At 43.7% G+C, this 27259-nt stretch overlaps 4 protein-coding genes and 1 long non-coding RNA gene across 9 annotated transcripts in view; 3 read left to right on the top strand and 2 right to left on the bottom strand.

Moving 5' to 3' along the window:
- Positions 1 to 19117, bottom strand: part of kirre (kin of irre) — a 394149-nt gene extending 375032 nt beyond the window's left edge. For 2 of the 3 annotated variants that reach the window (NM_001258579.3, NM_080320.4), the window contains exons 1-2: positions 18497 to 18696; positions 18257 to 18344 (exon numbers count right to left, since the gene is read on the bottom strand). The gene's annotated coding sequence lies outside the window, so the exon portion shown is untranslated. Of the gene's footprint in view, positions 1 to 18256; positions 18345 to 18496; positions 18697 to 19029 lie in introns of those variants that run through there. The other variant, NM_001258578.1, reaches the window with a different exon arrangement.
- On the top strand, positions 8085 to 8582 carry lncRNA:CR43494 (long non-coding RNA:CR43494). The gene has a single exon (NR_047747.1). It is a non-coding gene; the product is annotated as a long non-coding RNA:CR43494 (long non-coding RNA).
- On the top strand, positions 15425 to 20412 carry Syx4 (Syntaxin 4). Of its 2 annotated transcripts, none has more exons than NM_080318.3 (7): positions 15425 to 16050; positions 16704 to 16940; positions 17510 to 17603; positions 17670 to 17912; positions 18005 to 18078; positions 19956 to 20204; positions 20269 to 20412. In NM_080318.3, the coding sequence occupies exons 1-7, from the start codon at positions 16018 to 16020 to the stop codon at positions 20338 to 20340; spliced, it is 1002 nt and encodes a 333-aa protein (NP_525057.2). In that variant the 5' UTR covers positions 15425 to 16017; the 3' UTR covers positions 20341 to 20412. The 2 variants fall into 2 exon arrangements, with proteins under 2 accessions (NP_525057.2, NP_001259195.1); NM_001272266.1 differs by lacking the exon at positions 15425 to 16050 and adding an exon at positions 16543 to 16584.
- Positions 20413 to 20727: 315 nt separating this feature from the next.
- On the top strand, positions 20728 to 25253 carry crm (cramped). Of its 2 annotated transcripts, NM_166951.2 has the most exons (7): positions 20728 to 20833; positions 21012 to 21579; positions 21828 to 22031; positions 22088 to 23664; positions 23733 to 24105; positions 24173 to 24324; positions 24397 to 25253. In NM_166951.2, the coding sequence occupies exons 2-7, from the start codon at positions 21039 to 21041 to the stop codon at positions 24496 to 24498; spliced, it is 2949 nt and encodes a 982-aa protein (NP_726829.1). In that variant the 5' UTR covers positions 20728 to 20833; positions 21012 to 21038; the 3' UTR covers positions 24499 to 25253. The 2 variants fall into 2 exon arrangements, with proteins under 2 accessions (NP_726829.1, NP_477105.2); NM_057757.4 differs by lacking the exon at positions 20728 to 20833 and having other exon boundaries at positions 20963 to 21579.
- CG2712 (uncharacterized protein) lies at positions 25099 to 27032 on the bottom strand. Its single transcript, NM_130672.3, has 3 exons — positions 26331 to 27032; positions 26016 to 26270; positions 25099 to 25945 (listed from the first exon to the last, which is right to left on the bottom strand). The coding sequence occupies exons 1-3, from the start codon at positions 26934 to 26936 to the stop codon at positions 25301 to 25303; spliced, it is 1506 nt and encodes a 501-aa protein (NP_570028.1). The 5' UTR covers positions 26937 to 27032; the 3' UTR covers positions 25099 to 25300.
- Positions 27033 to 27259: the final 227 nt, after the last annotated feature.

Raw genomic sequence — 27259 nt, 5'->3', positions numbered from 1 at the left:
AACGTCATCGGAATTCCCCAAAGCCATTAAGCGCAAATGTATGCAACACCCAAGCCAACCGGAAAAAAAAGAGGAACTGGAGCTGGAGCTGGAACTGAACTGAACTGAAGTGAAATAACTGAAAAATGTGAGCTGGCATGTCCCGCCAATATCTCACGCCCGATCCCGCCCTCCAATCTTGGCAACACTTCATTAGCAAGCTCTGGAAAAAAGCGTCAGGACCTGCTTCGCCTAGTCATCCACACCCACGTCCTCTTCAGCGCTGCCTCCTTCGTCCTACTCTCAATAATTTCATTTTGCAACACTATTGGCTTGCCTTGAACTAAAAAGTAATTTCATTGATTACCAGCGAGTCCTCGCGCAGAAAGGATAACAAGCCAAGCCAGCTCCCGAGATAAAGTTTTTGCACTGCTAATTAAAGTTTGCATTTGAACCGAGAATGACTTATCTCTCCAGATAAATGAGTCATGGATATATTTAAAAACATAAATATTACGTAATTACGTAACAATTAAGTTTTTTTATATTCCTCATTAATGATTTTAAAGCATTTTTTGCGCACAGTGCAGTCAGCCAAAAGCCAAGCCATAACCAAACCGAACCCAAACAGAAGCGAACCGAGCAACGACACCAGCCACTTGGGATTTGGCGGGGGAATGGTTATTGGTCCTGGTCCTCGTCCTGGTTCTCGTCCAGGTCCTTGTCGTGGTCCTGGTCCTGGTCCTAGTCCGTCCTGCCTTACTCATTCCCCCTCCTGACATTGGCATATTGGAGAACTGGCTCCAGAACTGTAGTTACTCCGGCATGGTTGGGTATGACGATGTGGCAGCCATTGTTGCACTGTAAGTAGCACTTTCATAAGCAAACACAACGAGCGCAAATCAAAATCGCAAAGCGTTCGATTTCTTAAGTACATCAAATAAAAATAAAACAAATCATCCATCGTTTTCAATAGATACTCGCACATTGGCTTGGGATTGTTCATAAAAACGTAAAGTGCAATTCAATTGCATTAACTCTTACTTATGACCCTCTCTCAATATGTTAAGTAATTATTAAAACTTGTAATTGTAATGAGGAAATGTAGGTCAAGTCAATTTTGATATTGATACACATATTAAATCACTCGGAATGTATTCAGTTTATTTGGCAGCACATTATAATGCAATTATTGGTTTTACCTAATAAATAATATTTCGTGATGACATAGGATACTCTGGAAAACATATTCAAAATATAATTGAACCCACTGTAGTATGTATGTATGTATGTACAATATATGGATGGCTGACTGTCAGCCTTTGTCTGCCTGGTGACTTTACCATTCGTGTCTCAACTCCGCCCACTAACTGGGCAATCAAAATGGCCTGCCCTTTCGACCCCTTACAGAAAATGAATGATTGGATCAATGACGATGGGCTAACTGAATGGGGGCTATTTTCGGAGGTCAGAGAGGGGCGAAGGCTGCGTCTTGATAACTTTGAATGCCACCGGTTCTTGCCATCTTTTCCACCGCTGAGCCACCCACACAAAGCGCTTTAATGGCTTTGTTGCCGTGGGAGTCCTTTTGGCTGTGTGTGTGTGTGTGCCAGCCAAGGAATCGCTTCCAATGCCTTTAATGATAAGCTGCCAGTTTTACCGGCTATCCCTTCGATTTCCCAACCCCCTGCCATCGGCGAAAATTAACTTATCAAACATACATTACCGACCCAGAGTTAACACTTAACAGCATTAACGTTAACACACAACCGGGAACTCAAGTGGGTATTCCCCTCGTCTTCTTTGCCACTTGCCACACCTCTTTCCCATATCGCTTACACGGCAAATAATCTAAATGTGTGCGCATTTAACATGATTAACATTTAATTCAAGCAACAAAAAAGCTGACTGAACCAAATTATTATTAAATATCTCAGAGCATCGCGGAATGTTTGTGCCGGAATTAGCAGATGGCGGTTGTACATATGAGTTTTCATTCTCACATTTTATTTCTCTGCGTGTGCCCCTTTGCAGGCCAGCAATCGACCTCAAGCTTAACTAATGGCAGAAAACGTTCACTTCGAATTCCCCAAACAAATGAAAGTTGCCGAACTGTGCCGGCTAGGGTTGGAAAATGTGGAAAAACGTGGTCGGGAAAGCGTGAAAAAAGAAAAGCATACAATGCCGCGGGCTGTTGTTGGTCGCTGATTGAGTTTGAGCCCCAACTGCGCTGAATGATGGAATGAATGGGTAACGGCTCCTCAACCAGAGACCAAAAATCAACTAATACAACATGCATTTCAAACAAATTTGTATTGAAATCGTTTTACGCAACTGTTACGCGACTTATCTCACTTAATAGTTAACCCATTGGAAACAACAATTTGTTCACCTGCCTTTTAGGAATAGAAATAATCAAAAATCAAAACACAATACGAAAGACTTCGTAGTGCGCAAAACAAAAGCAGATTCTTCTGTACTTACCATCTGTCTGCCGTCGAAATAAAATGATTTAATGGCGAATGACCGAACAATAACTCCGAGTGCGACCAAAATGCTAGCAGGCAGCACATGGGCGTTTCGTTCCAAAAATGCCGATCACCACAACCCCCCTTTCCACCCACCTTTTGGCAACAGAAATTATTGGAAAATTCATTAATAAGCGAGCGGGAAATGGGAAAATTTCGCGAACGCAGCTAAACAACCGAAACGCAAGACGACATAAAGAGCACTGAAAAAACAAACGGATGGTTTAATTGAGCCAAATGAGTCCTATCACTTTAAAATGTTTAAATACAGCTATGGCGTTTACCGTTGTTCTCCCTTTTCGTATTTTAACATTCTGTACTATATTTTTTTTAAACTTTTCCCAGTGTTGGAATGTCGAAAGCGCAGATGAGATGAGGTTGCCAGATGGACAGACAGACAGACGGACAGTTCCGTTTAATTGCACCCACATGGACTCCCTCGCTCGCACACACACACACTCCTACACACACACACACATAGATACACGCACACACATGTGTAGGCAGCTTCTGTTCTGTGTTTAGGCTGCATGAATAATTGCCAAGCTGGCTTCGCAGGCCGCGAGCTGCATTTTACTGGGGGTCCGAGGACCACGGGGACTCCAGGGACTGCAGAATCCCACAGGATTGCCGAAAGTCGAAACGGCACTTAAATCATCAATATATGAACGAGCGAACGAGGCAGCGCGGCAAACGAGGGGCAAGGCAAATGAAATGCGGAGCCGTGAAGGGCAATTGGCCAAATGAGCGAGCACCGGGCAAATTAACGTGGGGAACGTACAGACTACCGAAGTGGCAAGAAGACTGCAATAAAAACCATTCACTGCTATTCGTTTCGATATCAAATTGCTTGGAGAAGAAACTACATGAAAGTCAATCAACATTAAATGCACACAACGCATGTTTCTAGATATCTTGAAATACTCGGTGAAAAGTGAATTATTTAAGGTGGACAAACCTGTGTGATCAAGTGGACCACCACCAACTACTGACCCAGACACGAAAATGCCCGCCTTCACGTAAAGCTGCCACATTCTTTCGAATTCGCTGCCAGTCGCTGCCAGGCGGAGGGCAAAGGTCACGCGACCGCAAAAGTATCACAATACAACCAAAGCTGACCGCAGCAACGCGTCTGGCTCGGTCTCGTCCTGCGTCGGCCTCCGGGGACTGACCCCAGTCCCAAGGATAAGGAATCCACAACTGACTACGTGCCACATCGTGCACTGTGAGAAATGCACAAAACTACTATAAGCTAAAACTATATAAGCTACAAAAGATTATTCCAAATAACATGAATTCAGCTAACAGATTTGGAAGCCCAGAATACTTCTTCTATTTTATGAATAGCGTATACGTTATACGTATTCTCCAAGTGCGCCTAAGCCGCTCGACTGCGGATACTTCTCTACATATTTTGTTCGGTTTTATTGATTTTATAAAATGGTTATATCTATGACTCCAACTGGGAACGCTGCTTGATCAGGCGGTCCATATATATATATATATATCTGAGGGAGGGGTGAGTTGGGATCAGCCAAGTTGAGACATTTTGGCTTTTAATTTCAATTTGACAAGCAAAACAGTTGGCACTTTTTCTCTTTCCTCGACTACGTGCAAATCGTTTGGGGAGTCCTAGGAGTTTTCCGTTTTCCGCTTTTCATTTCCCCCGCATTTCCACCGCCCCTTGCCACCCAGCGGCGAATATATTCCCGTCCGCATTGGAGTCGCAATTGAAGAACTCGACGTTTTACAATAACTCACGGCATTTGATGACGGCTTTTGGTACTTCCTATCTTCCTGCATTCCCGTAAGGTGCGTCCCGCAAATATAAGTACTACCAAAATATAGCTAAATTCAACAGTTTTCTACAAATATATAATATAACAAATGTAAACCAAGCACGGCTACTAAATGCATTCATTGCATTCCTTTAGAGACCATTATAAAAAACCTAATTATATATCCGTCTATTTGTTACAGATTCTTACCCTCATCGTTCGGGATGATTTTCCGGGAAATTATGAATTTAACGAAACGCACTGTCTGAATTTTCCTTGGCCCCATGTTCGTGCGTTTAAATCTTCGATAACTTTTCCGACGGTACGTGACTAAAATGCAATGCGACCTACAGAGACTACCAAATGTCCAAATGGCTGGGATATGTGTGCAGATCTCAGGGTTTGTGTGTGTGGGATATGATTTCGGAATTTTAGCAAAAACGAAAAAGTCGGGATGGAAGGCAAAAGAGGCTTTTTGCGAGGGAAAGGGAAATGTTGAGAAGGCGCTAGTCGAAAAAACCAGAGTTGAATGCCTCCTGTCCCGAGACCTTTGTTCCTCCATATCTCGATGTACTCAGCTTTAGCCTTCAGTTTAAAGTTGCCTTGGAATTAAGTGCAAAATGCCTGCAGAATCATCAGACATTTGATTTTTAGTGTGCGCCCAGAAGCTATTACATACACACTTTCCACCTATCGCCCAATGCAATCGATTGATAAACGAGTGCCGGTGAAAGGTGATTAAGTCAATTTGGCAATTGGTCTATGGTAGCCAAGTGTTCATAAAGATAAAGATATCGAAGATTCGCGAACATTTTGCCAGAAATAACAGTGGAGAGCAAAAGCAATACCCATTTTCAATTATAAAATTGGACCAGGAATTTAATTTAACTCATTTCGAGTCGTTTTCCCTTTTAATTACTTTCTATTGCATAGTATTTGATTTAATAATCAGTTTGCTATGTACCGGGCTGGTATTTCAAAGTAAATTCGAGTTTGGAATGAATAAACTACGCACTGACTAATGAATTATATAAAATGTGTGACACACATTGTGTGCATTACACAAACATGGATTAATTTAAAATGAACTTGTGTTCTGTATCGTTTATATAATCAATCAGCATTAGCAAATTATTATTTTGGCAGAACAAATTCCTCATTGAACAATCTACTTAAAAATTAATTTGCCAAGCATGTGATAAATCATAAGTATTGATTTACACTAGGCCCTGAGCAACTGAAGTTTGTGGGAAATCATATTACCGAAATGCTGTAGATTATCAATAGTACGATTTTCAGCACTCGCGGCAGGCACTTAAATCCTTTTGAATTGTGGCAAGGACATGTGTTTGTAGCTAAAAAGACGCAAAACTTCCGTTTTGGAATCGAACATTTTTCGGAGAAACTTTCCAACTTCCCAACTTGTTTCCGGATACATAGACTGTCCCCCTTTGGCCTCCAAAAATGTGCTGGACACAGCTGGCCATTAAATGCAATGCTCCACACTGCACCCCCATCCCCCACCATCCCTCCGCCACCCGGTCATATCTTCATCTCTACAGAGAGAGAAAAATAGTTTGGCGCTTTACTCGCGGAAATACTAAAAAAAAAATATCTGTAAGCTTGTGTGCATTCTGAAATACTTTCAAGCTGAGAGTTTTTAGCAATTAAAGTGCTAAAATGCAACGTTAAATATTTTGCAAGAAACACAAGTAGTTACTTGCTTTGCAGAGTGCATCCATCCTAGACAAGGAGCAAAGCTATTGAAGATGGCCTGCAGCAGATGTGGATGTTGACATCTATGTCCTTCCATCTGTGTGTGAGCGTTGTGTGACGGGGAGGGGGATGGGGAACTCTGGGGTGTTGCCTGTGGGAAAATGTGCAAGGAAAATGCAATGACAAATAGGCGACAAAACGAAATGAGAAATATCGAAGGAGGAGCAAAGCGAGATGAAGAAATGCTCGAAGAAGGCAATGTTCCAGCTGAGATTAGAAAAGCATTTGTTCCAATCAAAAAGCCAACAAAAGGGAAACAACGGAGCAAGGGACCAAGGAAGGGGACTAGTTGGAGCAAAAGAGACGGTGACAAGGCCACCAAGGCGGCGTGTCCTTTGGCCCGGCCAAACAAAATGAAGGAACAAAGGACAAATGTGGGAAGATAAACTGCCGAGGCACGTGAATGTGGTTGACTCGCTGACGGAGGAGATCCAAAGGGTGCCGGGGAAATGGGTGAAAAATGTGCGAGAAACAAATGAAAAACGGGGAAATGGAGACAGTAAGGTGTCAAGGCAAGGGCAAGTTTCAATTAGTATAGCAAAACTTAATTAAGCCATAATGGCCGCAGCCATTGCATAAATAAAAAGGGCGCAACTAAAGCAACTAAATGGAAACTAGTATGACTGGAAAAGCCGACTCAGACCACTTGAGTATTATGTTATATTGTTAAATATTGTATATAATTGTATACAATACAAAAACACCAAGGCCATCAAAACATCTATTGAAATGCTTGTGCTATCAACTAGCCTCTTACCATTATTCCATTCCAATCGATGAATAATCGTTAGTTTAGCCTGAAGCTTAAGGCCTCCTTCAGAGGGTATTAGTCCATCAATCCAGGCAATGGATGAATGGCCAGCTGACTGACTGGATGAGCAACTGAATGGCTGACCGAGTGACTGAGTGGCTGAGTGGCTGAGCGAGTGAATGGCAGCGGACAGGATGCGGCAGGAGGTGTCAATGCCAAGCCCGCTCTCAACTGCATCTGCATCTTGGCGGCGACCTCCTCCCATTGTTAAATGCATGAAAAATTGCTGACGCGGCGGCGGAATCCTTGAAGGATGCGCTCCCTGGCCATCCTGGCACTCCGCTTCTCGGTCGACCAGGTTCCGTAACTCATACGCCGCGTTGCTCGGCAATTTATGGCCGACGACTGCAAATGAACAAAGCCAGTGGAACAATCCATTCCGCAGCCCCGCTTTCACCTGACTGTCGTTGAAATACACGTTGAAAATATGTGGAAACTAAAAGCGGCTTAATTAATAGATCACATTCGTTGCATCTTCATTTTTAAAGCATACACCATTTCCTGCATAGTTTTAATGTTCTAATTTATCTAGCAGTGATTTTGATTTGATTTACTCAACAATTACACTCAAAGTGCACATTTTATTTTTTTAAAACCTTGTTGTCTCTCCTGTCCCGCAGAAAACTTCCTTGACAAATTGCATTTATTGCGTTTATTGAATTACAAAGGCAACGGTTAATGGACAGGTGGGAAGGAGTGTAGCAAAAGGAGGCGTGGCAAGGCCCGCCAAAGGAAGCCACCTCATCAGCTGCGGAATCCACTTCGGTTTCCATGGTCACTCGCCTTTAATTAACCAAGCGGCCAACGAATTAATTAGCTGTAATGCGAGTAATACACTTGCGCAAAAAACAAGAACCCATCTATTGGAAGTTGTAAAGTAAGAGTAACTATAATTCACCCTATATCTCAAATATTCCTACATGAATATTCACTTTCTTTTAATCATAGTTACTGCCTTTTAAAAGTTTCACATGCATCTTAACATATGGCAACACGAGAACCAAAACTTGAATTTAAAACTATAGATTGGAATAAACCATCCACATTTCAAACGATTTCCAGTGTGCAGCAGACAATTCCCTCTGGCACCCGAAAGTCCCTGTTCCTGTTGTTCAAATCAATTTGCTCGGCCTAACACGCTGTGAACTATAGCGATTTGAGTTTAATTAGCAAAATCCCCTGCTGGAGGGAAATTGTAGCGTCGAGGAGTTGCGAGCTCGGGTATCAGAGACAAGAGTGCAGTGTGGCAGGCAAGGGGGGCAGGGGAGCCCCACGGACCTCGATGGACACGGGTTGCCTCAGGTGGGACAAGAGCCATTTGCATTTAATGCGCCACATTTGTTTGTGCCTGTTCGCGTGGCCAACTCGACGGAAAGATGGCTGCGAATAATGTTGAGGACTCAGTCCACGGATCAAGGATGAGGAATGAGGCTGGCCAGTGGGCCACGGAGCCTCAGATAGAGGGTGCCAAAACTCAATTGATACCTTCTCGACCCCCTCCTAATCAGCTTTAACTAATTGTCCATCATATTACGTCGATATCTCATTAGGCGATTCCAATCGACCAATATCGCACTGTTGGCTATTTTTAGAGCTGCGTGCTGCTAAATGTGGGCGTGAAAAAATGAAAAGCGGCGAAAATTACTTAATAGCCAATAATCTTTTGTTATATTTATTCGCAAATAAAGCGCTAAATCAGCATAACAACTGAACTGGCAGCAACTCTTGCGACTACTTTGCGGTAATTGAAGTTTTTTGAATAGTAAATAAGTGCCTTGTTTAGCAATAGCCACGCCCCCCCCCCCTCCCTTCTACCGCAATTAACCGCCCACAATTGTTCATTGTTTTTCGCCCACGCCTCGGCAATATTTCAGGGGTCAAACTCGGCTGGCTTACTTGGCCCACCTTTCCCCCAACGATAACAACAAATAAAGTAAGTAAATTTAAGTGCTTAAGCAAAAATGTACTCGACGCAGAAAATACTGTAGAAGAATGGGTAAATGGTTAACTTGGTTTATATTTAAGTTAAATACGGTACAAACTAACCGATCTTGTGTGACTTCAACTTTTAAAGCAGTTGAGGAAAAGAGCGTGAATGAAAAATCTCAAGTAATTAGTGGAAAAATATGATTATTATGCTATTATTTATTATTATTATATTAAATTCCTGGGTACATTTGAAATTGTATCCGTTTTATTTTTTTGAGAACAGGTATCGGGCATAATAAAAATATTTGCACAAATGTTGAGGCCGAACGAATGGTGGAGCTGCGCTGATTGTGTGCGGCTCACGTAGTCGAACCGCAATAAATATTGATGAGCACACAAACACAACATTAAAACATTGTGCGTAGAGCGGTCGAAGTCCTGCGAACAGGACCTTACACACCCACACGTACCCGCCGGCTTCCCCTAATTTGTCTGGCACCAGCAGCAACAGTTAACGGCAGTAAAATTTAATAACAATAATAATGCTAGTCCAGGAAATTCGAGGACTTCGCTTTATTTTTATGCCAATTGCCGTTGGAACGTGGCGACTTTGCCCCGCAGAAAGGTTAGATGCTAAGGTGAAAGCTTTACGGGAACGGCCCTGCAAATATATTAAATATTTACAGCCACAAAGAGCGGGGGGATATGTCTTAAATTACACGGCAGCCAAATCATAGCGAGAACACGGGTGGTTTCACTGGTTTCTGGGCATTGAAAATTACCAAAAAAATATACACATGTAAGTGGATTCATAAAAAAAACTTTATATCTTAAGAAACTTCAAAGGTTGGCAGTTCTCATATGATCTTAATATCGCGACAAGTTTTGGATCCGCCCTCGCGTTTCAAAGTAATTGAATTGACCCAGATCAGGTGCTTGGGCGTGTATGTGTATTTTTTGTTCTTGTGTTTGTGCTTAGGGGTTCATTTAGTTGGCAATTTCTCTAATAGGTTTACACTCAATCTACGAGGCCACTACGAGGTCCAACCTGAAATACCCTCGCAAAGCAAACGACGCCGAAAAGTAAGCAGCTCTTTTTTTATGTTCGTCTTCAACTTGGCGGCAAATTGGAGAGATTCCAGAGATTCGCTTCACTTCACAAGGATACCATAGCACCGCGGACACAGGCGGCATGATAGAAGAGCTGGCCACAATTAATTTGCGGGCCGGCTGCAATTGATAATTATCGAAATAATTGATGTAATTGCCCGCGTTTGGCCAAATCGAATCCCACAATCAATGTCGCCCCAAACGCACGTTGTGTGGCAGCAACAGGGCTCGTCTTATTAAGTGCACTGAAATGAAATACTGGATGACAAAAGCAGCATATATCGTGGAGAGTATACTGTTCCCACAGTTCTAGAGCATCAAAATATATCGACAAATATTCCAATATTTTCACCGTGTAGGGAATAGGTTGCTGGAGGTTTGCAAAAGGGCTTTATGGGGTGGCAAAGGGCCGTCAACTGAATAGCGTTTCAATTTGATTTTGCTCGCTCAGCAGTTGTCCTAGTGATACATGGCGGTAATCATCAAAGAGAGTTGTGTTACAAGGCATCCCGGAATAGAGAGTAAACGGAGAGAGTTAGGAAACCCTCGCCCTTATGACACACTTTACATGCAGCCTGCGGACTCAAATGCATTGAATGGAGCGTGGAAAGTTCACCAGGTAGGATTAATGTTGTGCGTCATATTAGATGAAGCAACATTGCATAAATTATTTCATTTGATATTCCATTTTGGGAGGTAACCTTTGCAACACACTCCACTCCAGTATATGAGTCAAAAAGCGATAACTCAGTTGTTAAAATCTGCGGCAAATTTGTCGGATGCTCTTAAATTTTTAAGCCGGCAAGTGATGTACTTCGCCTCTGCCTCTTTTTGTCCACTGTTCCTTAAATGCATTTTCCAGCATTTTCCTCTCCATATGCGAGTGATTTTCTCCGGCGAATAAAGAAAAATAAAAGAGATTTCACTTAACAAGTTTTAGTCTCTTCATATGCTTTGACAAATCCTTTGGCTGCGGCAAGGACTAAGAATGAAATTTGTCTTCGGACAGGACAATTGCTGGCCCAGCCGGTAAACTAGAGGAGAATCAAGGGGGAAGCTTGGGTAGGAAGAAGGGCATTGAGTGGAAAGACGTGTTGGCCAAAAGGTCCTTTTTAGTGGGGGTTAAGTGTGGCAGCATCAGGACAACAACATGTTCTTGCAGCACTCAATCCTGGGCTCTGATTACAAAGTAAGTTGTTTACTTTGCTGTATCCTCGGCTATAGTTTTGCTTTATACAATCAACTTGCCTCGAGGATACCGTGAATAAGGGCTTGTAAACGAATAAATAGACTCTAATAGAAAACGAACGAACGAAGGAGCTTAGAGACACCTATGTATTTTTGCTGCATGAAACTTAATCGTTGCTCAAAGAAATCTAATTTTTTCAAGCTTATGAATCAATTTCTCGTTGTTCATTTTTTTTTTTTTTTGCAATAAGACTTCATGCTTGAGCAATCTCCCACGAATGCCTCTGATTTAACGCACCTTTAATTTATTTTCGGTATGCCTGCTGCCCATAACGTAATCTCTATCCATCGGCTTTGTGGAACGTGTCACTTCCTGTCCCCGTTCATCACCTTCTCGCATCCTATCGGCGAAGAGTGCTTTGTTGTCCTTTTGTGACTTTATTATAAACAAATAGGAGTAAAAATTTCCTTGGCTCTCAGCGAGCTTCTATCGCCTGCTGACAATGACAGGGCAAAAGCAGGATGCACACAAGAAGAGTGCAGTGAAAGAAAGGCAGTTTACTTCAAAAATTTCAAAGGACATTCAGATGCAGTGAATGCGGCTTAACATAAAAATCTATTAAATTGTAAGAGTAGGCCTTAAACAGTTTGTGCATAATATTTTGGTTCCATTATTTCCAATGATGCTGCTAATGCCTTGTAATTGAATTCCGTAGTCCCATTGTTCTCAGTGCATGGCAAGGGGCGGGGTAGGTGGTTTGGGCTGGGCCAAGGCGCTGAGAGGATGCAGGGCAAAGCAAAATATTGTCGCCTGCAATAAATGCCAAGCATCCGCTGCGACAAGAAGAACCGGAGCGTCGACGGAACGACGACAGGAAGCGACCGAACCACCAACCGCCATTATGAATGCAGCGCCATTTTGTTTTGCCCCCTTCCGCTCTAACACTGCATGTGTGTGTGTGTGTATCTGTGTCTGTGTGTGTGCATTTAAGAGCACTTGTGTGCGTGTGTGTGTGTGCTCGCTATACTCCCCGATGCGTATACGATAAATAATGCGACTTGGCAATTTTCATTGCCTTTTCTGGGTTTTATGCCTTTTTTGGAGACCCGACCTTAAAGTTTCAAGCTGATAAAATATTACTAAACATGGATAGATCACTAAAAAGCACTTGCACTACTCCAATCAATAATTAGTATATATAATAAAGATACTGCTTGGCAAAATAGCGGTATGGAAATAAAAAGGGACAATCAAACCGTACATTACTCATACGCCCCGTGGGTCTCGAGAGAATGCGAGCCACCCACCTACAGATGTATGTATGGGAATACAAACCAAACTCGCCCCTGACATCCAACAAGTTTAATTAAAACACAAACTAAGAGCATAAACAAATGAATAATTCACATTACGATGTGGTGCACGCCCCCACGTGAAGGACCCTTCTTCTCTGTGAACCATCGAAACCAAACACTTATCCTGACCGCAACTAGTCAAAAATTTGCATTGAAAAAAAAAACCGAACAAGAACCAGAACCAGAAACACCATGAAAGTGGGAGTGAGGGGACTTTTTTTGGTTTCTGGTTTTTGGTTTTTGCGTTGGTGTGACTTTTATGCAAATGGAAGAGAGAAATATGAAATTTCGTTGCATAGTTTTGGGCGCGTATTTAAATTGGTGCGGATCAACCTTCTCATCCTTTTTAACCCATCGCCCTGCACTTGCAGCTTGCCTTAAAGGCTTTAAAAGCAATTTGTCTACAGTTGTGTTTGGCACGTGAAATATTTGGATATTTTCCTCCGCCAATTTGGGCATGGCAACCAAGCACGGGTATACCGAGAGATGCCAACCCGGTTTAATTCTGTTTAATCAGTATTAGGAATTCAATATATTTATTTGGAATGATCCGAATGGTTCATACTCAAACGAAACATTTCTAAAATTTAATGTTTAATGGCGTGCGAAGATAGATAAAAATATGAACTGAGAACTACAGGATATCGGCAGGTCTAAGCCATTTTTGCAAGAGTTCAATTATTTATCATATTTTTTGTAAATGTTGCCCTATTTTTTTTGTTTTTTTCTTTTTGACGAGTGCGAATTTAATCAAAAGTCAAAAAGCGCACACACTTGCCGACCCCACCGCCCCAGTTGATTTTCCCAAAGCTATCGCTTTTCCACCGCACCGCCAGCGCTTTCCATCAGTTTCCATTTCTCGTTTTGTGCGTGAGCCTCTGACCCAAATAAAAACAAACAAAAATAACAACAGAAGTGGTAACTAAGGTGGGGACAACGCACAAAAAGACTCATCAAAAACTCATAAATTTGCAATTTTCGACACATGACAAAATAAATTGTAAACAAAGGAAAGCGCGAAAGCCGAGAAAACTAACAAAAAACGGGCACAATAAACTTGACTGCCTATAACAATATCTCCGCTTTTCCGACCCCTTTGTTTATGGAAAAGCAATGGAAAAAGGTGAAAAGCGGGTGTTAAACGCAGGGAATATGAATATGTTGCTGTTTTGCCAACAATTTGCACTAAAAAAATAAGTGAATAGATAATAATAACCTGGAATACATTTTAGACTTACAGTCCGCAATGCAAATAAAGGCGGGAAAAACAAGAATTTCATCTTTTTGTATTCTCATTACCTAAACTCAATGAATCCCATGGATTGATAAAAATAAACTGCTTTGTATAGCCACTCCACCTAAATTGAGTTTTGCTTTGTTATGCAGTTTTTTTTTTTAACTTTACAGCACAAAAGTGACAATATCTTCATTGAGTCAGAGTTCTATACGATCGTTTGTAAATAAAAGCGGATTCACGACTTTCGAGCAATTGAATGCCTCTTAATAACGAGTTGGCAAGAAATCGTCGACTAATAAAATGATATTGGAACTCACAAAACCTTCCGAATGTATCTGATAAGCGATTGGCGGTTCGAATTCCACGACGGGGTCACAAAAAAAACATGACTTATATGACTCATTTTAAAAGCCAAACAAAAAAAAAATAAAGCAAAAATAAAGTAACAAGTTCAAGCTCAGAAACATCAGTTTATCTCAATCTCAATTAATTGGTATTTTGCAATAAAAAGTAAATGTTCATGTTTAAAGGGTGTATTAAAGGGTATTCGCGAATTCACATATTCCACATTGAATTTCCAAATCGATTTAAATGTTTTAACCTTATGGCGCTACATGCAGTTCAATTCAAAGTATCAGTATATCACGTATACGTATGCTTTTTATACAATCATTAGAGAGGGAAGAATTCGCGACACGATTCTTTTCTGCCGTCTTTTTAAATGGCATGGCAACTTGAGAAGAATTGCGAACCAAATGAGAAATGGAAATTCGCAACTGTCTGGTGTTGATGGTTTTATTTTTCTTGTTATTGTTGTTGACGTAGTTGAGGGCAGTTCATAAGCTTCGTTTTGCAACCGCAAGAATTGCTAATATAAAGCGGGTAGACCATCTAGCTACCCAGTAAGCAAAATAGCAATAAATTTATTATGGGAAACTTTCGAAGAAACAAGCAACTGAACTGTGCTTAAGAAGTATAATTTACACAAGCGTTTTGAAGGGATCAAGTTGTAAAAAGTGGTGAGTACAACGCTTGACAATGAATTTACACCCTTGACCTACATAGATGCGACCCGCTGATACCCTGTAAATGCATATGGTGGCACAGTACAAAGCCAGCAATAGAAAAAAGTTCAACTAATTAGCGCAAGTGACTTTTGAACGTTCTCGTCGCAGGTTTATTTCTCTTACTCGGTCTTTTATTTCAATTGAACGGCAACATGGAGCGTGAAAAGTGCGACAACAACAGCAAAAGGCGGCAGAGCAATGTAGAAATGTTTACCATACAACAGAGTAGAAATAATAATAAAAACAATTAACACATTTTTCTCCGCCGCCTAACCAGTTTTCATTTCGGTGGCAAAGACGATTTATTCATTTTATTCGGAGACAACAAAAAATGTAGATCGCCACTAACTACACATAATGTAGTACGAGTCTCTATCTTTATCTCTCTCCAGCTAAAGCACATGAACGTACATATCAAATACACCGAAGTTCATGAAATCGAATACCTTCGTATATTCAAATCACAATTCTATTGCTGCATTTAATGTACATTTTTGAATTTTTCATAACTAATTTGAATTTGGATTAGGCCCAATGAATTTATACCATAAAATGCCTATTATTTTGGCCCAGGCTGTAGCCAGAGTGTTTGCTGTCTTTAATCTTTTTGAATTGAAAGAAATCTCGACGCGACTGGGAGGCTCTGCGTTTTTGTGCCGGCGTCGATTTTTTAGTTCGAAAACGTATGCGGCGCGGTGAAGACAAAGGAATTGATTTTCAATAAATCGAATAAAATGTAGCCGAATGTATTTACATGTTAAATTTTAAAAATACATAAAGCTAGTTTTTCCCATAATCCAATTTTTTTCTTTTTTGTGTTTGTGTGTGTGTGCAACAAAAGAGCGAGTAAGAGAGCAAAGAGCCGCCAATAAATGGCAAATATGTGATAGGTGATAATCTGTGTTTAGGCCTTTCTGACTGTCCCTCTCTCTCTCTCTCTCTCTCTCCATGACTTTCCACCCCGCCCTGTCGCTTTCCGAAGGGCAGACGGTAAATATTAGGCGGCTCTTATCAGAAACTTGTGCGCTGATAAGCTTTGATAGCAGGTTTCGCTCTCTCCTGCGCTCTCAATCAAATTTTCCCATTCGCGAACAGCTGTTGGAGGCAACGGCAACAACAAACCAGGAACAAAGCTCAGAAGCTGCTGTAAAGGATATAAAGTGGACATTTTGGAGTACTGGAAAGGAATTCAAGGAATTGGCATAAATTTGGCATATAATTGGCATAATTCAAACCAAAGGCAGTCCAAGTTGCAGAAATGGGTAAAGATCGACTGCCCGAGCTTTTGCAGGTAAGAAAATATTAGAAACGTGGGTGGTTGGTTGGGAGGTTGGGATGAGGTAACTGCTAATTAGTTTGAAGCACAGTGGTTTGGCATCACTCAAACCGCAATACGAATAAAATCTACTTAACACGATGAAATACATTTGGTGGTATTTGCCAGGAAAAGGATTCCACTTTTCTCGGTAAAAAGTAATCCTAATCAAAGTTTTTTTTTTTTTTGCGGCACGTTGAAACACATTCTGACCAAGGTGCTGCCACCTTCTTTACAATTGGCCCAATCTCTCACATTTCTGTTGGCGCTTTTGGCACTATTTCGACTTGTGAGCCAAGGGGGTTTGGTGGGTGTTCGCTATGGCATTTATCAGATCGGCCAGAGATAACGACGATAATGTGGCCACACATCACACTTACGGGGCAACCCCGCGTTTCCGCCGACAAACTTTTAGCACCAAGTGAATTTCAGTACCGAAGTCATTTTTATAGTTCATTTACACCGCGCCAGATTGTGAACACACAAACGTAAATAAACTCAACCAAAGTTGTTAGTTTCAATTTAGTTTTTTCTCAGTTTTTCCCTGCAGTTCGTTAGGATCGCATGGACCTATTTTATTTTTATTTATTTATTTTTTTTTCTTCTCATTTTTGCTGTACTAATTCCAGCGCTCATTGAGCACGAACTCGTCGAACTCGTCGTCGAACGGTTCACTGCTTTTGAACGTGTACAGTGGAACCACGGAGTTCATCATTGGCAACACCGGCGGTAACAATAATAGCTACAGTGTCGTTAGCCAAAACTCTCACAGCTGCAGCAACAATAACAGCAGCACCGAACCCAAGGATCGGTCCAGTTCAAAGATGACGCAGTATGGCTCGAATGTGGATGACATACTCAATCCGGTGAGTTTAAGGATCGAAGTGTATACAAAACACAACTTCAGAATTCATACAAGTTTTTACTATTATTGAGTATTGAAATAGTTAATAGAAGAAACTTTAACTCCTAAGATAGCTATCTTGAAAGTTATAAATACTTAGCGAAGCAAGAACATACAACAGAAAGCAGCTAATATCTAGCATAGTTAAACGTTTCCCCTCAATGGAAATAAAAGATCAGAGAGCCGGAGAGAGGGAAACCCTTTTTTTCTTTTTTATGGCTTACCCACACATGTGTGCACTTATGAATCAGCTGTATTACTCAATCGCTGCCGGCGTAGCGCGAAAACTCGTGATAAGTCCAGAAAAAAAAAAAAACATTTTCTCATTAAATACGTTTTTTATTGTGGTTAAGAGAGCGGACGAAGAGAAGGCAAGTAGTCGCCATGTAAACGTAAACAACGGTAGACAACTCTTGCAAAGCAAAAAAGCAATACAAGCACTGCTTCCTCCTGAGCAAGGAAATGTACTGGAAATGCAATGGAAGTGAATATACGATTTTAATAGATTTTTACGGTATCCTTCCTTTTCAGTACACGGAGATTCGCCAACAACTCGCACAGATAGCCGCCAACTTGGAGACGATGAACCGCATGGCCCAAACTGTCAATCTGCGAACTTTCAACGGTAAGAATTTGAATCTAAAGTTGTGAATACTTCCACTGCATCACGGTCTAAATCCAATTCGCACAGAGAACGAGATGGATGAGCTTCACAACAAAAACCTGAGGCTGGGCAATCAGCTAATGACGCGATTCAACGACTTCAAGGCGAATCTGCCGGCGGAAAACGATTACAGCTTGGAGGCAAGGATGAAAAGAACCCTTTTCTATGGACTCCACCAGACTTTCATCAATCTGTGGCACAAAAACGAACTATTCCTGCAGAACTACGAGACCAAGGTCAAAAAGAATCTGAGACTGCATACAAAAATCAGTAAGTGTGATACAAAATGGACGAGTCTGATTAAATGCTTTGCAACTATTACATTATTTTGTTTAAGAACTTCGTTACAATCTACTTTTTAGTTAATTCTGAAGCCAGCGAACAAGAAATCGAGTTACTCATCGAGAACAAGACAACCAAACTCTTTGTGGATAATGTGAGTAAAGAAAGAATTATACAAACAACTAAGTCTTCTGTCTGATATGATTCCTTATCAAAGGTTTCATAAACATATATATTTTAATATGTTCGGCATTTAGTATGTAGTTTAAATGACATTTTATACAATCTAGGACTATTAGCTACTAAATATTACTCAGTAGAGCGCAACTCACCTCGATGTTGTATTCATTTTTCATTTCATTTGACTTTATCGCATCTATAATTTGCGAGACGATCATTTTCATATCACTTTAAGTAAAGCTTTACACAGAAAAAAAAAAAATTTGGGATTTTAATAGCTAATAGGATATAATCACTTTCGCAACTTTTTCAACACTGGAACACCATAAAAAAAATGAAAAAAAAAACACTGAAGCTCATTTGGTGTAACACCCACACACCTTCATACATACATACATATGTATGAAATTATTTTGCTCAAACGCAAAATTACCGCGAATTTAGGAAAAAAAATGCTTCGTATCACAATGCCTATACTCGCATTTACTCGAGTAACAGCACTAAACAACGGTAAATTCAATAAACTTAATTTCGCGGTGCGCAGTTAAAAAACACGTGCGTATGTCGATGCTCACGAAGAAGAAGGAAAGAGGAAGTTTAAACAGGGAATGATCAAGGGCCAACGGTAAATCAAACTCATACATACTCTCTCTGTTTCCCGCTGTTGTATTAACATCATCTATTAGTTAATGAGGCTGTTAAATAAGGCATTATGTTCTGCAATACAGATTATCACATACGTTGATTAATTATATTGGTTGAGTGGTTAGGCTATACATTTTTATATTGAATAGAATATATTTTCAAACTCAGTGGTTCACCATCAAAAAATATAAAAAAAGAAGTGGAAGCTAATTTACCGCAACACACACATTACATTACATACATGTGTAAATAGATGTTAGCACACACATTCTATACATACAAACATATTTCGCGCGCCATTGAAAACGCAAAATTACAGCGAATTTAGGAAGAAAAACGCGCAAATGCTTCGCATCACAATGCGCATACTCGCATTTACTCAAGTAACACTTTTCACCATCTAAAGATCGTTGAATTCAATAAACTTTATTTCGCGGCGCGCAGTTAAAAAACACGTGCGTATGTCGATGCTCGGGAAGAAGAAGGAATGAGGAAGATTTAAACAGGGAATGATCAAGGGCCAACGGTAAATCAAACTCATATGCACTCTCTCTGTTTGCCGCTGTTGTTTTAACATCATCTATTAGTTAATGAGGATGTTAAATAAAGCATTATGTTCTGCAATACAGATTATCACGTACATAGATTAATTACATTAGCCGTATAGCTAAGCTATACATATTTATATATATAATAGAAACTCAGTGGTTCACCATAAAAAAAAAGTGGAAGCTTATTTAGCGCAACACACACATTGTGTATGTTCATACATACATATGTAAATGCGGATTTTAGCGCGCACATTCTATACACACAAACATATTTCGCGCGCCATTGAAAACGCCAAATTACCGCGAACTTAGAAAGAAAAAGCGCGCAAATGCTTCGTATCACAATGCCGATACTTACATTTACATCTAAACCATGTTAAATACAACAAACCTCATTTCGCGACGCACAATTAAAAATCACGTGCGTATTTGGATGTGGCTGAGAAAAAGGGAAGAGGAAGACTTGAAGAGAAAACGATCAAGGACCAACGGTAAATCAATAAAATAAGATCTTCACCCGCCCTTTCTAACATTCTCTGTTAATTAACCTTCAATTTAACACAAAATGTAAAGATCAAAAGGTATTTGTATTGCAAATAGTAAATAAATGTAGACATTTGCTTAATCTTTATAATAACAATTTTTGTATTTTTAGTTTCTGCAGGAAACGGAAAAGGAGCGGCAGACACTGCGCGAAATGATGGATCGATTCAACGAGCTGCGCCGCCTGGAGAAGTCCATCGAGGAGGTGCACGCCCTGTTCATGCGCATCCAGACCCTGGTAATGGAGCAGAGCGAGGTGATCCAGCGGGTGGAGTTTCACGCCCAGCAGGCCACGCTCCACGTGGACAAGGGCGCCGACGAGCTGGACCAGGCGGAGCAGCACCAGAAGAAGGCGCGCAAGGTGGGCACACTGCGAATCCCCGAGAGCGTTGGGTTCTAAAAGGCATTTTCCCTTGTATTTGCAGAAAAAGATAATGCTCATCGTGATACTCGCAGCCGTGTTGCTAGTATTACTCCTTGTTGGTATTTATTTGTGATGCACGCGAGAAACTTTATTTTTTTGGCCTATTTTTAAAATTTATACGTAAGAAAATAAACTTTAAAACCTCAAGAAGAATTTTTGCAATTAATCAACAGGTAAAGGAAATCAATAAAAGCTTATGCTATTGAGAGCGTGCTCTATTCTGAGTCCCTTTAAATCATTAGTTTGTTTGTTTCGTGTGGATTTTGTATATTTTTATTAAATTTAATATGTAAATAAGATAACGGTTAGTTCAAAGGGTACGCATTTAGCTGGAAAGCAGCCAGGAAACGAAAGCTGCGGCTAGAACTAGCCATTGGCGGCTGTAAAACAACCGAGCGGGCATCGCTGCGGGTAAACAAAACAACTTAACAGCAACCACTTCGCGCCTAACAGCACACACTGCACTGTTGATACCACACTGTTGGCCAACATCAACATCCCTGGCGTCTCGTTAATAAGTTTTTTATATAGTCGTTTGGCACCGATTTTCCATGTCTGATTTGTAGGTGAGTGCACGTCGGAGCTTGGGAAAGCCTTCGAGATCATTTCTGGTCGGTAGTGGATTAGCCCGGGCGCGCGGTTCAGCGACAATACCAAGCAATCGGACGGTTCGGCGCCATTTTCCCACTTTTCCCGGAAGACTACGCAGTTTAATTGATATTGCCATTGATTGATCCTGTCTAGGAGGCAAGCGGATGTGGATTGGCCAACATGGAGGAACTGTCCAAGCAGCCGCCGCCACCCCCGCTGACGCAGCCGCCGCCGCCGTCGTCATCCGTGTCCATTGAGGAGCCGCTGCCAAATGGCAAGGGAGGAGGAGCAGTAGTTGTTAACTCGATAGCTAAGCTGCCCGAGGAGGAGCTCCTCGGCTCGGTGACCATGCACAATTGTCCGGGAACGCGGGCCAGTGCCCGGGTCATACAGAAGATGAAGCAGGACCAGACGCGCCCGATGACACCGCCGCCCAGCGAACGGGAGCCGAACAAAAAGGAGGAGAAGGCCGCCCAAAAGACGCCCAGCCAGCTGAAGACGGGCAGCGGGAAGACCACCTGGACGAATGTGGAGCGCAACTGCTTCTTCGACGCCCTCAACGAATTCGGCAAGGACTTCGAGGCGGTGGCCAACTGCATCAATGCCAAGCTGAAGCGCCGCAATGCCAACAGCGACTATAGTTTCAAAACCAAGGACCAAGTTCGCCAGCACTATTACCAGACCCATCACAAGATTTGCAAATATGTGCGCTTCTCGGAGGGTAAGAAGAAGGGTCAAACTGGATATGACATGTCCCGAAATGTTAAATTAACAAGCTATTGGCAAAATAATGCGTTAATAAGGTCACAGTTAGCTTGTTTCGGTTTCCCGGAAAAATAGATTTTCGGCGCCAAAAACCTCGTGCCTCGGTTAATTCCTAGAATTCAACTAGCGTTGCCATTTTGCCATTGGCCTTCATTTCATTTCGCAATTGCTGGACAATTTTGTAACTTTAATCAATCGTTTTAGAACTGAAAAAGCCCGCCCAGGAGTTGTACACGCTGATCAACTACGGCGAGATGCGGCGCAAGCTGCAGTTCCTCACGGAGAAGCACTTCATGAAGCTGAAGCAGCTGGTCTACCAGGGCCAAATAACCGTGCGTTGCAAGGGCAAGAACATTCGCATTAAGACGCCATCGTGCAAGGCGCTCCGGCGGCTAAATCAATTGGATGGTGAGTCCGCTTCCATTCGATATGTTTGCCCAATAATACCCAATGACAAACCGTAGACTCACTGGAGGATATCCGGCTGCCCAGCAAGGTGGAGGTGCTGGTGACTCCCGCCAATATGGAGGCCTTCGGACGCGTCCAGTCACTGGCGCAGAATCCACGCGGCAGGATCATAGTTCCGCTGCACAAGAAACTAATCAGCTTCATCAAGACGTTCGAGTACAAATGGCGCAGCGCCAATCAGCGTTTGCACGAGGAGAAGAGTGCATACTTTTCCAGCAGCCTGCCATCTGCTGCGTCCAACAACAATAACAACAACAATGAAACGGAACCATTACAGCCGTCAGTTGCATCGCTGGATCCCTCAATGTGCTTCCAGCCCCGGCCGGGAGTGGCCATCCACCGACCTTTGCTCAGCATCACCGCCTACCTAAGCAGCATCAGTATTTGCTTGACGGCATACGAGGAGCGCATGGGCTTCAAAGTGCGCAGCGAGACCTTGGGCAATTTGGCCGGCATGTCGGTGGCGGCCAACAAGCGACTACGAACGGAAAGCGGCTCCGAGAAGCGTTCGCCGGAGACAAAGAAACCCAAATCGAGTGCCAGCCCGCCGCTGGAGAAGAGTTTGGACGACGGGCCCTTGGAGGGCAATCTGATGAAGATGGAGAATAGCAGCGGTGATGAGCTGGGCGAGGAGATTCATGAGTTTCTGGGCGATATATTGGAGGCCATGCAGCATCCGCAAGCAGCCACTATTCCAGCTCTTTCGGCCACCACTGGTGATACCACAACTGTTGCTGTTGCGCTTGAAACATCGCACGATCCTGTACAACAGGCTTATCCGGCCAACGCGGATCTATCTAATGCCATGGCGACATCTGTTCTACAAACTTCCTGTGCTGCAGCTCCCGCTCCTTCGACTCCTGTAACCGGTTCTTTGGCGGCTCCATCCGTAGCCCGCTCCAAACGCAAAGAAGCTAAGGAGGCGGCGGCCGCGGCACAGGCTCGAAATTTTAAGCCACTGCTCAGCGACGATATACTGAAGAGAATCCGCAAGGGCTGGACGCAGGCGAATGCGGCGGATATAACCATCGGTGATCTGTATGTCGTTTTTGGCCAGGATTCCAAGCTGGAGCTGGAGTATTATTGGTGTGAGGTCGACAGTTCGACGGCCATGGCATCCAGCATACTAACAATCAACACGGTAACGCCTAGCTCCTCGTCGGTGGCCACCCAAACCGGCAGCGCCGCCTCGAACGCCAACCAAACAGGCGCATCTTCCAACTGCTACGTCAGCGCATCGAGCAATTCGAGCACCTCGAGCACTTCGCTGCCCTACAATCCCAACGACTGTGATAGCGTGGAACGCGTCAGGGCCGTCACCACATCGTCGGTGAGCAACAAGCTGAAGCACCTGCTACTCGTGGCCAATCTCAGCGAGCGCGTGCGCAAGCGCCAATGCAACTGCGGCCACACGTGCGATCGCAAGCGGGACCTGATGACCAAGGCGCAGCAGCTGGCAGAGGCGACGGCCACCGGCGGAGTGGGCGGCATGGTTGAGGGCAATTTCCGAACGCCGATGCTGCCAGTGCGGCGGCCGATATCCAACATCGATCCTGTGCGCCAACTCTCAGCGGTAAGTGGTCTTTCCTTATTGGCGTTACCCAAATCCCAATTGATTTGCATTCATTGCGTGCATTCTAGCTCACACGGCAAAAGATCAGTCGTCAGGTGCTTGTGCAGCGCCGTCTCCTACCACCCACATCCGCTGGCGATCGTCCGTACGATCTGCTGAGTGTGCGCCAACTCCACAGTGGCCTTTTCGAGCCGATTGATCGCGTGGATGGCATAAGTTCCGCTGGCATCAGCACCTCTGGCTCGAAACCCGATTCCAGCATGAATGCCACGACCGCTTCACAGGATCAAGAGCCAGGGGATCAGGGGGCATTGGAGTTCCTCAACGACGAGGCCACGCAGGTCAGCGCTCGAGACATGCCCAATCTGGACATTTGCGTGGCCACCAACAGGACGGACGTCAGCAGTTCCCTGAACGAGGCGGCCCAAGACGGGAGCACAAGTAGGAGCATCAGCATGTTTTCGCTTTTCATTTTTGTATAAATTTTATATTATCTTCTTCGCGGCAGCTCAAAGCTTCTTCCAAGGCAGCATGAGTCCGATGCACTTGCTCAGAGATTCAACATCCAACGCACGCTGGCTGGAGGACAATATCAATGACTTCTCGTTGACGTCGCTGCTGGGGCATTTGGATGAGATTGATGCCACCAGGGATATACTGGTAAGCCAGAACGCATGCCACACTCCCCACTTGCGACATTCATTGTGGACCGACCTCTAACCTAATCCACAGGATCCGTCGTCAAGCATGTCGGTGATCAGCGAGAGCAGCGTGGACTTTCGGCACAAGTTCCAGGAAATCGCCGCCCTGCTGCAGCAGCAGGAGAAAGATTAGCAGTGGCCACTGCGGCAATCCGGTCGTGTCCTCTTCGTTTGTGTACCCAAGTCCGGATCTTGAGATGAGAGTCGTCCAAGCTGGACGATGGAAAGGAAAGCCACGTGTGCCTCCAAGCCTCATGTCCCACTGATATTACTCATTACTCACTCATCCCACCCACCCACGTTATACCCACTAACATTTATGTTTTTACGCGACTTTTTGTGATCTATACTCATTTTATGTATGCCAAGTATTAGCAAGCACTCACATTGTCTGAACATATATATTTATTTATACATTAACTTTATGTATCGCGCGGCAGCGTAACGCGTAGCTCCCAATCCACACTTTTAATTCCCAGCCCCATTTTGTTTGTTACCCGCTCGCACACTCGTTCCGCACTACTCTAATTGGTTTCTAGCGCGTAAGTTCAATGCAGCATAGTAGCTTAGCTTAAGGTCCCCACACCCGCACCCGCACCCTCACCCTTAGCCACTATCAACTACAAAACCCAATCGAAACTTCCATATGTATAGAGATTCTCCCGCCTCCACCTGATAAACTAAAGCTCATTACATTAAATCAAATCGAAAGGATCGTCAGAAGACTCGAAATGTTTGTTGACCATATATAATATATATGTATGTATGAAACACGCATTATTTTGGGTGGGAAAACCAATCAAATTTATCCTAACAATAGGAACACACTTAAAACTTGTTATTGTGCGAAGGAAAGTACCGAAAATAAAAGCGAATTGAACTAAAACTAAATGTCCCGATTTGTACATTAAGCCGATAGTATAAGCGATCTAGCTTCAGGTCTCCACATTCTCGTCCTGCTCCTCCAGTTGGACACCCACTTCATGCTCGGCCCGCCTCCGCTGTCTGCCCGCCTTGTGCGACTGGCGATGGATGGCGAGTGAGATGCGGCGCTTGAAGGACTTGCCGCACTGCTCACAGCCGAACGGTCGCTCGCTGCTGTGGACGAGCATGTGGCGGTTGAGCTCGGATGTGCTGCCGAAGCTGCGCTTCTGGCACACCGGGCACGGGTGGGGCTTCTCCTGGCTGTGGCAGCGCTTGTGGGCAATCAGATTGCTCGAGTAGCGGAAGCGACGGCCGCAAATGTCGCAGCCGTGCGGCTTCTCGCCCGTGTGGGTGAGCATGTGCTTCTTGTAGCCCGACTTCTGTGTTAGCCTCTTGCCGCAGATGCTGCACTCGAATGGCTTGATTCCGCTGTGGATTAGAAGGTGTGTGCGCAGCGAGGACGCCTGCCGGTAGACCTTGAAGCAGGTGGGGCACCTGTTCGGATTGTTACGATCGTGCAGCGTGACATGGCCGTCGCGGGCGTTTCGCGTCTTAAAGGACTCTCCGCAGATTGTGCAAACGTAGGGCGTGGCCGTGCCATGTAGCTGCATATGGTACTTGAAGGAGTTGTTGGTGCTTAGTTGCTTGCCACAGATCTAAAGGAATGGAGGGAGAATTGATGACCTTCGGCTTTGAGTTATTTGCGAGCTGCGATGACCAACTTACTTTACACTGTAGGGAGGGATTGAGGGGTTTCCAAGGCCGGCTTCCACTGGGCAAAGTTTTCTGCGTCGCCGAAGTCTGTGCTGATTTCTCCACAATCTCGTAGACATCTTCGCCAGCTTTGGCCTGCAAAACGGGCTCCACTTGGAGGCACTCTTCAATGCAGTGGTCGTTGTCTTCTTGGCGAATTTTTGGCTGGCCATGTAGCCTCATGTGGTACTGAAAGGTCCGCTTCCTAGCCAGTTGTTTGCCGCAAATCTGCCGAAGATGGGAAACTATTTCGTGATTACTTACTTCTAATTCGGAAAGGCAACTCACGGGACATTGCAGCGCTGGCTCGGATCTTTCTAACCTGCTCCTACGTTGCTCCGGATCCGGATCGTCGACAATCTCGCAGAGATCGTCTTCGTGCTGTTCCAGTGCAATATCCAGCCTCTCCTCCTGTACAATTGGCGCTTCCAGCCGGCTCTCCGCCTCATCTGATTCTACGACCAGGAGTTGCTCCTCATCTCGTATCGTTTCTGCTGGATATTCAGTCACTTCCTGGTCATCGAGCACGAGTACAAAATCCTCCGGAATCTCGGTTGACAGCCTGGCCCTAGTATTCACCGCGCTGATCTTTTTGCTGCGGCAAAAGTCCGCATGACTCTGCCGCAGAATTCTGTCCATGCGATGGACACTCCGCTTGAATTCCAGCGAGAGCCGCAACTTGGCCACGCAGTCCGGGCAGATGTGGTGGGGCAGGAAGAGCTCCGCCTCTAGGATCTCCAGACCGCTGCAGTAGCTTAAAATGCTGGCCAGCGTCGCTGGTTTGCCGGAAATTGGATCGTCGAGCGGTTTGAAGAGCGGCAGGCAGCGCGGCGATGCTGTGTGGCACACGCGGCACAAGGCGTCCATGGGGGACGGCGGCGACATGGTCGTCATGGATTGAACTCGACAGTAGATAATACACGTTTAAATAAATAACTTAATTTAGCGTCCCGAACAGTGATGCCAAAGTCCAGCTGATGCGTTAGTGGTGGCACTCAAAATAGCTAGCCAGGCACATCAGCTTGGAAGTGACCAGAGGCACAGTGGCTTGGTGGTTGGTCAAAGGTTGTGTATTTCCATATTATTTAAAATATTTTAATTTAAAATTTTCTTAATACTGTGATTAGTCAGATTGCCGGAGGCAACATATGTACACACGCAGTTATCTGCAAAATCCCGCCAGATTTGGCTTGAAAATCGCCGATCTATACCTGCTG

This window comes from Drosophila melanogaster, chromosome X (assembly GCF_000001215.4).
Source record: "Drosophila melanogaster chromosome X".
NCBI classification, from domain to species: domain Eukaryota; kingdom Metazoa; phylum Arthropoda; class Insecta; order Diptera; family Drosophilidae; genus Drosophila; species Drosophila melanogaster.
This window is presented reverse-complemented; position numbering and strand designations above follow the sequence as displayed.